The 13,695-nt window shown below is 35.4% G+C and overlaps 3 protein-coding genes across 22 annotated transcripts in view; 1 reads left to right on the top strand and 2 right to left on the bottom strand.

Annotated features, from left to right (window-relative positions):
• Positions 1 to 156: 156 nt before the first annotated feature.
• LOC117983613 (dual specificity protein phosphatase 23-like) lies at positions 157 to 2,875 on the top strand. 2 transcript variants are annotated; one of them, XM_069499704.1, is made up of 4 exons: positions 157 to 365; positions 542 to 1,243; positions 1,760 to 1,883; positions 2,005 to 2,875. In XM_069499704.1, the coding sequence occupies exons 2-4, from the start codon at positions 848 to 850 to the stop codon at positions 2,298 to 2,300; spliced, it is 816 nt and encodes a 271-aa protein (XP_069355805.1). In that variant the 5' UTR covers positions 157 to 365; positions 542 to 847; the 3' UTR covers positions 2,301 to 2,875. The 2 variants fall into 2 exon arrangements, with proteins under 2 accessions (XP_069355805.1, XP_034826119.1); XM_034970228.2 differs by lacking the exon at positions 157 to 365 and having other exon boundaries at positions 471 to 1,243.
• LOC117983615 (26S proteasome non-ATPase regulatory subunit 9) lies at positions 2,275 to 4,696 on the bottom strand. The gene is made up of 3 exons (XM_034970231.2): positions 4,326 to 4,696; positions 3,153 to 3,394; positions 2,275 to 2,848 (listed from the first exon to the last, which is right to left on the bottom strand). Exons 1-3 carry the CDS (start codon positions 4,534 to 4,536, stop codon positions 2,633 to 2,635), a joined length of 669 nt encoding a protein of 222 aa, XP_034826122.1. The 5' UTR covers positions 4,537 to 4,696; the 3' UTR covers positions 2,275 to 2,632.
• A 1,731-nt stretch (positions 4,697 to 6,427) lies between these two features.
• The window catches only part of shot (dystonin-like protein short stop), a 263,692-nt gene continuing 256,424 nt past the window's right edge, over positions 6,428 to 13,695 (bottom strand). For 15 of the 19 annotated variants that reach the window (XM_069499573.1, XM_069499572.1, XM_069499576.1 and 12 more), the window contains 8 exons: positions 13,085 to 13,296; positions 12,550 to 12,707; positions 12,365 to 12,471; positions 12,109 to 12,271; positions 10,620 to 10,688; positions 9,587 to 9,940; positions 8,218 to 8,301; positions 6,428 to 8,057 (listed from right to left, as the gene is read on the bottom strand). In XM_069499573.1, coding sequence (XP_069355674.1) covers positions 7,877 to 8,057; positions 8,218 to 8,301; positions 9,587 to 9,940; positions 10,620 to 10,688; positions 12,109 to 12,271; positions 12,365 to 12,471; positions 12,550 to 12,707; positions 13,085 to 13,296 — 1,328 coding nt within the window. In that variant the 3' untranslated portion in view covers positions 6,428 to 7,876. The remainder of the gene's footprint in view (positions 8,058 to 8,217; positions 8,302 to 9,586; positions 9,941 to 10,619; positions 10,689 to 12,108; positions 12,272 to 12,364; positions 12,472 to 12,549; positions 12,708 to 13,084; positions 13,297 to 13,695) is intronic. The other 4 variants (XM_069499583.1, XM_069499577.1, XM_069499584.1 and 1 more) reach the window with 1 other exon arrangement.

Here is a 13,695-nt window from a genome sequence, read left to right as displayed (position 1 = left end):
AAAATATATATTTAATGCACAAAATTAATTGTATTCATTTTAATTCTATCTAATAAACTAAAGGAGCGTGTTGCGAATTTATAACACTTGGAAGACGAGTCATCAGTTATCTACAAATCAATTACCAAAAGGGCAAACTAGCACCTACAACACCATAGTCTGTACTGTAACCCACCCGAAGCCAGGCGGGTGTTAAGTGTAGACTATAAGTTCTACTACCGTCGAAGTTACTTATATTTTGATTTTCTTTGATACAAAAAATAAGGTTATGTACACTGATTTCAAACCCAAGGCAGGGAATTTACCTTAAACTAACGGCCGAACTTAACTAGTAAAATAGTAATCAATCTATCTATAACCTTTCGGTAAGTTACTTAGCAAAGTTGCTATTTGTTAAAAAATACTAATACAATTTTTGACAAAATAACAAACGTTGCTATCGACCGATTATGGTTAGATTAAAAACTATAGATAGATTAAGTAACTAAAATAAGATTTCTAATATTGTGCAACCTAGTTAATTTAGATTGGCCCTGTTTAGGCTAAATGTCACAAATCCATCGCTTGCCAATACCGACAACTTGGCGACACTCCAAGCACCAAGTCCTCAATGTGTGGTAAATCTCTCCCGGTGAAAGACCAGATCAAAAATAGCTAACTTTAAAATCTCATGTTGGCAGTGTTCACATTCATAAATAAAAAGTGATGACGGCTGTCTGAATTGCTGCTCAAGTGATGTATGAGTGATGTGAATAATAAAAAATTAAAGAGTCAATTAAAAAATTAATGAAGAGAAATTAACTGATAACCAAAAAAAAATATTTTGTAAATTAATTTTTTAATAGAAATGAGTACCATTAAAAAGAGGACCAATGTGAAACTAGCGAAACTTTTCTACAAATATGCAGATGAAACGGGCCATCAAGTCAAAGCAAAGGATGACACTAAGCAACTAGTAGGGGATGATGAAGAACCACCCTACCCGCCATATAATTTTTCTTGGCTGGTCCATAATAAAATAGCGGGAATGGGCTGTCCACAAACTGTTGGCAACTTGAATTATTTGGCAGATGTAGGTATAAATCACCTGATTACTCTGTCGCCTGAAAAGCTTCCACCAATCTTGGAATGCACAAGGAAATTGAAATGGACCGAGATTCGAATCAAAGAGTCAGCCGCACCGACCTTGAGACAGATAATAAAATTCATTGAAATCTGTGAACGAGCGGAAATTAATGGAGAGGTTTGTATACATATTATATTTATGTCCACTTTACCGCGAATACTCAAGGTTTACTTAATATTTTGATTTTAGATAATAGACGACATAATTATATTTAGATACATTCCTCTACTTAACTATAATATTGTGATACTAATGTTTTCAAGCGTTGATAGCCTAGAGGTTAAGACGTCGGTCTAGTCGGGGGGTCCGAGGTTGAAACTCAGCTACGCACCTCTAACTTTTCGGAGTTATTTGCGTTTGGGGTTTCTCTCAGTCTCAGAATAAGAAGTCTGACAAAGTGCGGATTGGCAGACTTCACACACCTTTGAGAATATTACGGAGAACTCTCAGGCATGCGGGTATCCTCACGATGTTTTCCTTCACCGTTAAAACAAGTAATATTTATTTGGTTAAAATACAGAATTCTGAAAGTTAGAGTTGCGTGCCCGGGATCGAACCCGAATAGGAGGCGGATGTCTCTAGGCTACCCTCGCTTGAAAAAAGATATAAAATCCTACTCGTAATCTTTGCCAGATTATAGGTGTCCACTGTCGACACGGACGCGGCCGCACTGGTACGATGCTGGCGTGCTATCTCGTGAAGTTCAACAACATGGCACCCGAGCGAGCTGTGCTGACCGTGCGGGTGCAGAGACCAGGTAATTATAGGTGTCCACTGTCGACATAGCTGTAGCATGCAAAGGCGGCCTTATCGCTAAAGCGATCTCTTCCATATATCAATATTGCTATTAATAATATTGCTTTATATTTCATGTTTAGGATCCTGCGATACCTCCGATCAAGAAAAGATAGTCTGCCATTACCATGACTGCATCAAAGGTACTATCACCAAAACTGACTACCGTTTGGTTGATGATAAATTATATTTTGATTTCTCAATGAAACACATGTACCCTGATGAAGAAAAACAGGCCAAAGAGGAATCAGATACCATCGAACAATTAATAAAAAAAATAGATCCTACCAAGTTAGAGGAATTAATAAGGAAAGAAGAATTAAACGAGAGGCGCAAGAGATCGAAAGCCATGGTCATCCATCATAAGATTTATTTTTAAATCATATTGAATAAATTTATTTGAAGGATAAGTCCCATTTGTCCCATAGAAGTTGATGTCATTGGACAAAATGAGACAATTTTATCCTAATTTGTTCCATAGAACTACATACATACTTGGTTTTCTTTAATGTTATAAAACATATTTTTTTCGTGGTGGAATGTCATCAGGATCATTTTGAGGGTTCCGTACCCGAAGTGTGCAAAAAGGACCCTAAAAATGATTCTGATGACATTCCGCCACGAAAAAAGAAGTTTATTTACACAAAAATAAAATATAAACAATTTGTAAAAAAATATTTCATTTAACAATGTAATATAATCTTACAATATTCAAGACTTCTTTTCGATCCGGCAGCCCAGCAAACCAGGCTGTGTCCATATTCTCGGCACAACAGTAAGACTTAGCACATGCCTGCCCCGTCTCACTCGCACCTGTATGGGTTGCCCCATTGAGTGTTGCACAAGGGAATTTACTTGGTTTACATCTGTGAAGTTGATTGCATTGATTGTACCAAACTCGAGCAATTCGTCATTTTCATTGAGACCCTGAAAACGAAGAAAACATTGTTGAAATTATTGCTTTTCCTTAATTTAAAATGAAACCCAATATGCACTTGGTGCATGGTGGACTACGGCTTAAACCCTTCTCATTCTGAAAGTAGGGCCGTGTTTAGTAGTGGACAGGTGATGGGTTGATGATGATGACTGTCAGGCTGGCTATGAGAGCAACAGACTGTACTTTGACTTTGTTCAGACTTAACATATATAAAATTATAAAAAAACAAAATAGAAAATTAGTAGGTACAACAGGAAAAGTTTGAGAAATTCTTTTGAATGTCACATCACTTACTGCTATATCTGCAGGAGATCCCACCACAACATATGCAATAACAGCAAAACTTTCATCACTTGTCAGTGGCCGGGACTGTGCACTGACACCGCTCGTGCCTCCAGCAAAACCATTTGTGTAACCTGAACTGCGTGATTGATCATTTCTTGATGTTCCTTCACCATTGGCAACAAATTGAGAGTGCACTTCACTGAGACCTCTTTCAATTTGTTTCATTATATTTTTATGGTCATTTTGGAGACCTGTAAATTGTATTACCTTTACCTCTAATAAAATAAATAAACATATAACAATTACATCATCATAATCATCATGATCAACCCATCGCCGGCTCACTACAGAGCACGGGTCTCCTCTCAGACTGAGAAGGGTTTTGGCCATAGTCTACCACGATGGCCATGTGCGGATTGGTAGGACTTCACACACCTTTGAGAACATTATGGAGAACTCTCAGGCATGCAGGTTTCCTCACGATGTTTTCCTTGACCGGTAAAGCAAGTGATATTTAATTAATTAAAACGCACATAACTCCGAAAAGTTAGAGGTGGGTGCCCGGGATCGAATGCCCGACCTCCGATTAGAAGACGGACGTCCTAACCACTAGGCTATCATAGTTTATTACAAACGATTACATACCGATAATTAATTAGTATGCAATATGTTAAGTAGATATCATAAACTAGTCAAAAGCTCATTAAATGGCGTATTGTAAGTTACTTGTTTAAAAGCATTAAAATATAATCTTGATTGCCATGCCACAATGAATAGGTACTTACTTAACAACATTGTTTGACAAGGGTCATTTGAGTGTCATAAACAGCATTGAACTAGGAATCAGCTTAGCTTATTATAAAGGGTATCATTATCAGCTTACACTACCCATTTCCAACATCTTCATTTACATGGATTTAGATTTTATCAGCATCTTATTAGAATTTCTCAAAATCTTTTCTCATTGCACCCTTATAGTACCTACCTACTCAAGGATTATTTTCTCTAAATTTCAAATCTCTATGTCTACCAGATTAGGCTGTGCTAAATCACACTGTTTTATAGTATGTATAGATAAATAGTTACTATGCAAACTTGCTTCACCAGCAATATTTACACAAGTTGGTGCACAGAAATGCTTAGTCATTTTCGCATAAAATATGGGTAAATCAGGAAACTTACAGATGATCCGGTGCCTGGCATGTCTCACTTTATAAACATCAACATCGTTACGAGGATAGCCGTCCGTATCAACAAGTGAATCCTGCATCCCAACATTGTTTTCCTCCAGAACTAAGTTTTGCTCGCGTATGTCACTCTCTATTCGATCTTTTTCTTGAATCAATTTCATAACCTGATCTCGGGCTGGTCCGTCCATATTGTACTGTACCATTTCTTAAATTGTCTCGGTTCTATTACGATATTCGGCTTTTGCGAACTTTACAAAAGCTTAGCACAATTTAAATAGGTAGGTATTTAAATAGGTAGGTACCTACCTATTTTCTTCTTATTTTGCTTTGTGGCAATAGTGATAGGTAATAGGTATTTTTGTTTTACCAAGACACTCTTTGGTTTTGTTTTTGACATTGACTATGACTATTGCTGTCTATAAAACGTACCTAGTGATTATCATAGAGATAGTAAAGTAAAGAGTCACTTAAGGGCTACTTCTACAGGTATTTATTCTGAGGGCTGCAGCCTCGGAGTAAAATATGTTCCTCCTTGCATTATATTATACTAGCTGATCCCCGCGGCTTCGCCCGCGTGGATTTAGGGTTTTTAAAGATCCCATGGGAACTTTTGATTTTCCAGGACAAAAAGTAACCTATCCGTAGTAGCCCGTCCCCGTGATGCAAGATATCTCAGTAACGAAATTCGTAAAAACATTTTAACGCATGATTCTTTAAAAATCCCATGGTATCACCACGATTTAAGAATTCAATTGTTTACAGCATCAAGGCCACATCAAGGCTGAGGAGTTGGATCGTCGAGTTCAAAAAGTCTTTACTTGGTGGGTAACTAGTACCTACCTACCTCTAATATAATCGCGTTGCACCGTAGATAGAGTACCTAATAAAGCTAGATAAAGGAACGTTTGCTTTCTCATTCACACTAAAAAGAGAGGACAGATAAAGTTACTAATATGATAAACAGAGACGCAGCTAACCTATTTTTTGTCCCTTATCGTGTAACCGATTTTTTTAAAGAATACATACAAGAAATGCAACTTTAGTTGCCAAACAAACCATGAGAATTCGTGGCGTAATTGTATTTCTCGTTAGTTATTTACTTGTTTTCACATAAAAAACGTTTAATACAAATATTGTTGATCGGTTAATACAAATAATGGCACCGATTCCGTTGTCTTTCTCTAAACTAAATTTAGAGTATCTGCATCCTTTTCTTTTTAACAATGCTAAAAAAAAGGGACAGAACATGAACAAAAAGTTCATTTAAAGTTCATTCAAACATTTAAAGACTAAATTTTAGTGCACGCTACAAATTTAAACAGTCTAGGCTCGCGACTGTGCGCTAAAATCACGGGTTATACCACCTAAAAATTAATTTTAAAACTGTCAAACTACGTCTGTCCTTTTCATATTACATTAGTAAGAAGAGGATGCGAATACTCTAAAATTAGGTTGTGCTCAGAATCAGACTACTAAACAATGGTAATAATTGTCGTGTTATTCATCGTTACGTCGTGCTATCGCTATCTCATACGCGGTTACACAGTACTTCAATCTAGCTTTTTTTACTCAATCTACGCGTTGCACGCACAGACTGCCGCGGGCTTCGCCATTATTTTAATTTCGTGATATCTCCTAAGATATTTATCTAAATGAAATGATACAAAGGGCAATTTTGGTCTAAATTAAACACCTTTTATTTTGATAAGGAATATATAATAGTAAAAACACCTCAGAGAGTCTGATGGTTTTGATCGACTCCACACTATCGACGCTTGTTATCGACGTTAGTAATATAGTAGATAACTATGTAGATAATCTATGGTTGTTGGACGACTGTGTGGAGCCGGCATTACAAATTACCGATATATTATTTTGAAAATATCGATATGATCGATATCGAATTTATTTGATATTAAAAAAAACTGGTGTTACCATATACAAACATTTTAATTTCACGAACGTTTTATTAATCATTTTATTATAACGTTATTTGAGGAGTATAGATTAGCTCTTTAAATATTTGAATTATTCTATCGTTTATCATCATTCCATAACACCCTGTAATTCTTTAGGCAAAGGAAAATAAAAGAATTTGATAATTAAATGTTATTTATTTTGAAATCAATTATGAGATTTAAAACTGTAGTAGCTCTTTAGAAACTTTGTACAGAAAAATATTGCAAGCTTTTAGTAAATTTGCTTTGATTTTACATATAACAAATACAACAATGATTTAAATAAAAATGACCAGATTAATATAGTTTAAAATATTTCTTATAATAAAGGCCTATCCTTAAAGTCAGATTTATAATAAAAATAACAAGTAAATGTGAGTGTTGGTTAACATTTTTTTTTAAGGAAGGTTACATATTAAAGCGTTCTTTTCATTTATAAAAAAAAAGGTTTCTTAATATAGTTTTATTAAGTTAATGTCTTTTGTGTCGACAATATGTACTTTAGTTATTTACTAAAATAAAAATCTGCTATGGAATTTCTTTTCGTGAGCAAATTCTGGTAAATATAACTATAAATCAGTACGACTCTGGCGACAGCCGTAAAGTTTTTAATTATTCCATTTACCAGTTCTATGCAAGATTCTTAATGCAATCACAATAAATATATTGTGCAAGTGTATAAATAATCACATACATAAAGTAAATCCTAAGGATGTTGATAAATTATTATATTTTTATGCATAGAATCGAATGATCATATTAAAATAAAACATGATTGTGCATTACAAATGAACATAAGTCTATTATCACCTCAAATAATAATTAACATTATCAATTTCAGCCAGTTTACCTAGCATATAGTCTGGCGTTACTATCTGCAAGAATAACTAGATGAAAGTGGTTACTGATGAATATTCGCCTACGAATGAATATTCCGTAAACAAAATGGTCCCTAAAAGAAAAAATACAAAACGTTTTACAAAATCACACTTTCGGTCCCTAATAGAGACTAATACGTATATAACATACACTAACAATTATGGCAACTTTGACAATAAATAAGAAAATATTCACAATGAAACAGAAGAACTAAATCAATTTGATCAGTAAAAAAATACTGACAGCACAAAACTCCAACGTGTAAAGAGGCATGAATCGTAGAAAATAAGTATACAAGGCAACAAGTGCAGACTTTATGTTTTACTACAATCTATAATTGTTACTAATTAAAAGCCAACTTCGCAATGTTTTATACAAGCTTGGCTTAAATCGCGAACAGGTTAATTTAATGTTAGTAATATTTAATCGTTTCATCGGCACTTAAAAATGTAGCTGAGGCTAGACGCTCCGATTTATTTTAATGCATGTAACAATATTAAACATACACTAGCTTACAAATAAAAAACAAAATTTGCGAAAATGGCATTAGATTATATTTGTAATAAATCAAAGCGGCTAGCAGGCTGCACATAATTTAAAAGATCTATAGAAAACTCCGCCACATTGGAAATGATTATAATAATAAAATTACAATCAATATGACGGAACTTTACCGGGAATGATATTGAATTATACATGGTTTCTCCTAAAGTCGAAAAGGTTCGCGTTTGTCCGTAGTTTTCGTAGATGCTGTGGATGATGTGCGGCGGGTAACAGGTGTCGCTGGAGCACCATCCGTGGCGTCGGATGGCCGCCTCGTCAGGCGCGATGCGGCAGTCTGTTGTCCGGGCCGCACAGGTGTCGTACTTCCGGACGGAGTCCTTTGTCTGCGACATTTAAATATTTTACTAACTCATCATTCAGAGTAGTAAACCATGCATCAAGCTACGTCACACACAGTTCCAGGCCCCTATATGAAACATAAACCGAAGAAATAAACAAAAATCACTAAAACAACTCACAATAAGCTACAATATTAAGTTTTACCTAGTATGACTATTAATCTCCTTAGGCACCGGTATGCGACTTCTGCCAGGCGTTTGTCCTTCGGTCGAGGCAAACGACCCACTCCTACAGCGATGTTAGCGAAGCACAAAGACGGAAGAAATATTAGATACAGATGAAAAGAAGAAATGTATTATTTGTAGTTAGTGCATATGCCACTGTGCATAACTAGTTCAAATATGAATTACTTAACTTTATACACAAGAAGTAGTTAACAACTGAACTCTATCGAAATATATTTTAGATATTGTAGATTATACAATATTTAAATTGAATCTTTGACAGTGCCCAATGTGATACTTCAAACTACATTACAGTGCATGTGCAATAACAAAAAGGGCAGATATTAGTTAGACTTAAAGCATAATATTAATTATCATACTGTATCAATATCGATCAATGCTGACACTGATGCTAGTAAAAACTATATATTTATTAGCGTTATATATAAAAAAAAATTACACTAACATCAAAATTCAAATTCTGTTCAATGTATGTTATAATTGTTATATTTTTTCAAAAACACTACACTAAAAATAAGGATAGATAGCAATAGTGGCTATTTTTGTTGTAGATACTCTAAACTAAATGAACAGATCTAAATCAAGTGCTAAAAGCAATAAATTTAATATTTATCTGTCATTATAGTTTAGTTACTTTACAATAATAATTATTGTGTTTGTGTACAACTAAATTAGCCACATAATAAATCGTATTTAAACAAAAACAAAATGCAAATCCATTAAGTATCATGTGATTTGTTTAGTAAAAGCAAATGAGAAGAACATATTATTATTATGGCAACATAATATTATATTACTGATTAGTTTTACGAAGTCATACACATACAGCTTTTATCTGATGGTTTGCAAGTGTTAGTTCCAGTGGCGTGCACAGGGTTTGAACCTAGGGTAAGCATTAGGTAGCTAACTACCTATTTAATGACAGGTCATCATGAAAAATGAGCACTGAGCCATTTCAACTAGGGTAAGCAGTGCTTTTATGCCTCTATGATCTGCACGCCACTGGTTAGTTCAAAATATGCAGACAGAGAGTGTAAGTTTTAGAATAGTATTTTATTTTCAGTCTAATGTCGGAATGCTTGAAGCACAATAACTATGTATCAAATATATATAAATATAATAATAAATAACTTCAAATAGTGTAATGTAATAAGATGATGGAATGACATTAATCGTGAACAGAAGTTAAGATAAACGACAAAAAAATGAATTGAAAATCATATGACTAAATGCAGCTGCAATGAAGTGATTGACTGTATAAAATTAAAATCAACGAGCATCAATCCAAATAACAGGGCAAAAACAAAGATACGATCAATTAGTTGTACCCTTTGATATCTCGTTGAGTTGGCTTTGACGCTTCGCCGCTCGACTCGCTTATATTACTTTCATATTCATTGTCACTCGTCATTCCCGATATGCTGAACAGTGAGGAATCATCTTCTGGACTTCGTTGGTCTGATTTAGGATCATGGGAAATAGGACTAGGATCTTGAGAAGCCTCTCGAGACCGTGACTTTCGTGAAGTTTTAAACTTTCGTTCCACGGACGGCGTTCGTTGCGATCGGGTTCCGACGTACACGGGAATTTTGGTAGTACCCTGGGTTTGGAATGCAGGATGAGTATGAGGTAAGGACTTAGGTGGTTCAGATGCCATTGAGGATGGCTGGGAATGTGTCGAACTATATTTTTTTGTTCGATATTATGTCCATTTTCGTAATCGATGCATGTGAAAAGGAAAAATATAATTTCATTATAATCTTTGTTACACAATAAACATATTATGTTAAAATATATTTTGTTAGTCAGTATGCCACTCTTAACAATGCTCTGACCTATGTTAGCTTACCACTAAAACATGCTTTGAACAAGTTTCATATGAATTTTTACCCATCACCACAGAACCAGGACAAACAGAGTTTTAATTTTTTGACACGGGTGTACCCACGCAACTTATGCAGATGCCACTACGCAATTCTTCAATTTTACCTCTAGAAGCCAAGTGGCGTATTCCCAATCAAATTCTTTTATTATTACGATCGCAATTCGTTGTCATTTTTGTTGAAACTTTTAAACCAGTAAAAAAATGAAATCTGTCTTTTAGGCACATATTGTGGCTAATTCCGTTGTACACAATCTCTAAACTAAACTAAAATGGCACGTCTAAATCTATTGCTATCCCTTTCATAATGTTGCTTGCACAAAAGGATAGCACTAGATTTAGACCTGTTAATTTAGTTTAGTTTAGAGATTGTGTACAAGAGAATCGGCCCCATTCTCTTAGCAAACAAAACAGATTGCGACCGTAGCGCCACGCTGTTACAAACAAGAAACGAACAAACCCTCAATCATGTTTTGTACCTTACTAACGCCGGCACCGGTGAGAGTGTCGGAATACTGGATGTGCGGTACATCGCTCCACTAGGTAACCTGCCCATACCCAGTTAAAACTAAGTATTTTTTAATAATTACAGTACCTATATATTATATCAATAACTTTTAAATAACAAACACAACACAGACCATTGTGTTGCCATAAACAATAATAATAGGCTAGTTGACACTTTTTTTAAGTAGGTCTTAAATGGTTAATATTTGTCCTATTAGATCAAAAAAATTAACACTATATTTTTTTGCGCCCTAAAACCGTAAAACTTTAATTTAAAAATATATTTTTCTTAGACAGGTGAAAACACTGTCGGCCATGTTTGGCCGATAGATTATCTGTGCTCTGACGTCATGCATTTGTAAACAACAGCATAACCTCCCAAAGTTTAATAAACATGACTTCTATACTAGTTTACATGAAAAATATAGTAATTATCGTTATTGAATCCGAGAATGTAAAAAACGCATCGATAAAGACCACAGGAAAGTTGTGGACTAGAGTGCCCAGTGAAATAAATATACATAACACGCGAAGACTTGCTTAAAGGGATCCTATATGACTAACGACTTCAACCCAAATTTATTATTGCAAAGATCACTTTGTTGTAAGTCTTACTTAATAACTTATTCAGTTTATAAAGAGAAAACGATATTTTTTTACGTTAACTATGAGTTTTTAGAAATATATAAAAACTAGCTTATGCTCGTGACTTCGTCCGCGTGGACTTCATAAATTTCAAACCCCCATTTAACTCACTCAGGTGTGGAATTTCAAAAAATCCTTTCCTAGTGGATAGCTTCTCTTTACCTACAAAGAACACACAGACCAAATTTCATGTATCTAGGACCAGTTGTTTAGATGTTTAGGCTGTGCGTTGATATATAAGTTAGTCAGGACTTTAAATTTTATATATATGGATACTACGTTAGTCCCCGCGTGACATAGGGATGACATTTCTTTGTTTACATATTTAATGACGTCACATCATGGCTGACAGCGTTTTCTGCGTTTCAAATAAAAATAAAAACTGTATTTTTTTAAATTGGATTTATATATCCATCCTGCGTTTTTAATAATTGTTATTGATATATTTCGTTGTCTTAAGCAAAATATTATAATAAATAATCATTTATTGGACGAAATTAGATATGAGTCAAGTAGCCCATTGAGACAAACGCCTTCTCCTTGAATGTGTAGTTCTCGAACGAGGAACATTTGAAAACCACGCTGTATGTTTTGTATTCTTAAAAATACATGAAGAATAAAACAGTTCCAAACTAGTTTACCACAATTTCGCATTGCTATTAATTGATTAATTAATTACTCTACAAATAGTAAATACATACATAATATTATATCTTTAATACTCGGAAAAAGGAAAATCACTTTAATAGTTGGTAATACTCCGTTTTTTCGTCATGTATAGATTGTTAATTTTATGCATTTCCAATATAAACGTACCTTCCGCTTGCCGGCGTCAGGAATCCGGTGGGGGTTCTCGGGCGAGATCCACCATTGGGTGTTGCAACTCCCAACTTGCTGGCATTTGCGGCCGCTCGGGCCGTAGATGTCTTCGTACTTGTCACCTTACGCATGGGGATTCGTGATGGAGTTGAAACTTCATCTAAAAAAGTTGGTTAATATCAGACCTTTGCCTTGTGACTCTGTTAATAGAAACTGTAATGCAATCCAAATGGTAAAACCAATGGTTTCGAACCTGTGCTATCTAGAGACAAATTCGATCCATGTCTCGATGGTGGCTTCGATCCTGTCCTCGATCCTGGTCTAGACCCGGGTCGTGAACCGCTGGGCGTTAAGGTCGATCTAAAAAAGTATTTTGTTATTAAGTTATATATACTGACATAGTTAATGAATATTAAAATAAGAAGTATTGTTTATTACCTTGGCGCACTAGGCTTTCTATATCTTTGACCGAGCCCACTGGCCGCTTCATTATCACTAAGCGAGTCAGGTGTTCCAGCACTTAGAGAAGATCGAGAAGCGCGACCAGCCGCTGCTCCTGCAGACATTGGAACTGAGCGAACTGTGCGCTCTCGTACCTATATTTTGAAAATAGGTTAATATTAAAAAAAACAAACATTGATAACCCAACACAAACGATTTTTTTAAGATATTAGGATCAAATAAAAAATACTTAGCATTAAAATAGCTTATTTATAGCGATTGGAGAAATTATTTGAAAATAGATAAGTATTGATAGACAAGTGTGCCGTGCCTCTTATGATTTTCTTAGCAATTACATAGATAATTGTGCATGCTAACTAAAATGGACTCGACAGTTTATTCTTACATTCAATGTACATAACACAATATATTAATCTAACACAGATTTACAGAAAACAAACAAAATCTCAATGCCCGCTGCTTTTAAAAAAGTGCAATCAATTGCGAAACTCTCACATAGCCTATGCATTACCCAGTGGTATCCCGGAGAAGGCTGGTATCCATGGTGATGTGTATAATGATGAGCCCCGGGCGTCGTCGATCCTTGCGATCTTGAATGGCCGTAAATGAAAGCTTGCTTCGTGCCATGTGTTGAACCCACGTGGAGCGGGTACGAACACGGAAGCTCCTCCCGCTGCCTGAGAGCTTCAAATATGGGCCTCAGCTGCTCCATAAACTCCTCCGCTAATCGCATTAATACAAAACCGGAAGCCTTTTATTACGGAGGAAGGGAAATTTCCCACTATATAATATGTGTTTTCATAGTGCCAATCTTTAAGACGAAACGCGTTATTTCAAGACCAGATTATGATTTGTCCCCACTCTTAGCCGACGGACTCACGAATTGATATGATATGGGCAAGACGGGATATAGCAGGAAAGGGAGTAACAAAATACATTACCATAAAATCCATACTCGCTGCCGTGCCACCTCTCCAATGCAGTGGATCCAATGAAAGGTACAACTAGCAAACAACACCGAACACTACACGAGCTGTGCTGCAATGCGTAGCTTTGAGCACATCTAATGCAATACAACCTACGAGCTCTATTGCATGCTGCAACCACGACGATGCCTCTTGC

Source organism: Maniola hyperantus, chromosome 7 (assembly GCF_902806685.2).
Source record: "Maniola hyperantus chromosome 7, iAphHyp1.2, whole genome shotgun sequence".
NCBI lineage: Eukaryota > Metazoa > Arthropoda > Insecta > Lepidoptera > Nymphalidae > Maniola > Maniola hyperantus.
Note: the sequence above shows the minus strand (reverse complement) of the source record. Positions and strands in the feature narration are given on the sequence as shown.

Coding starts and splice junctions, on each gene's coding strand:
- LOC117983613 (XM_069499704.1), top strand. CDS start 848: ATGAGTACCATTAAAAAGAGGACCAATGTGAAACTAGCGAAACTTTTC. Junction 1,244..1,759: donor GAGCGGAAATTAATGGAGAG/GTTTGTATACAT, acceptor AATCTTTGCCAG/ATTATAGGTGTCCACTGTCG. Junction 1,884..2,004: donor CGTGCGGGTGCAGAGACCAG/GTAATTATAGGT, acceptor TTTCATGTTTAG/GATCCTGCGATACCTCCGAT.
- LOC117983615 (XM_034970231.2), bottom strand. CDS start 4,536: ATGGTACAGTACAATATGGACGGACCAGCCCGAGATCAGGTTATGAAA. Junction 3,395..4,325: donor TGCCAGGCACCGGATCATCT/GTAAGTTTCCTG, acceptor TACAATTTACAG/GTCTCCAAAATGACCATAAA. Junction 2,849..3,152: donor GATCTCCTGCAGATATAGCA/GTAAGTGATGTG, acceptor CTTCGTTTTCAG/GGTCTCAATGAAAATGACGA.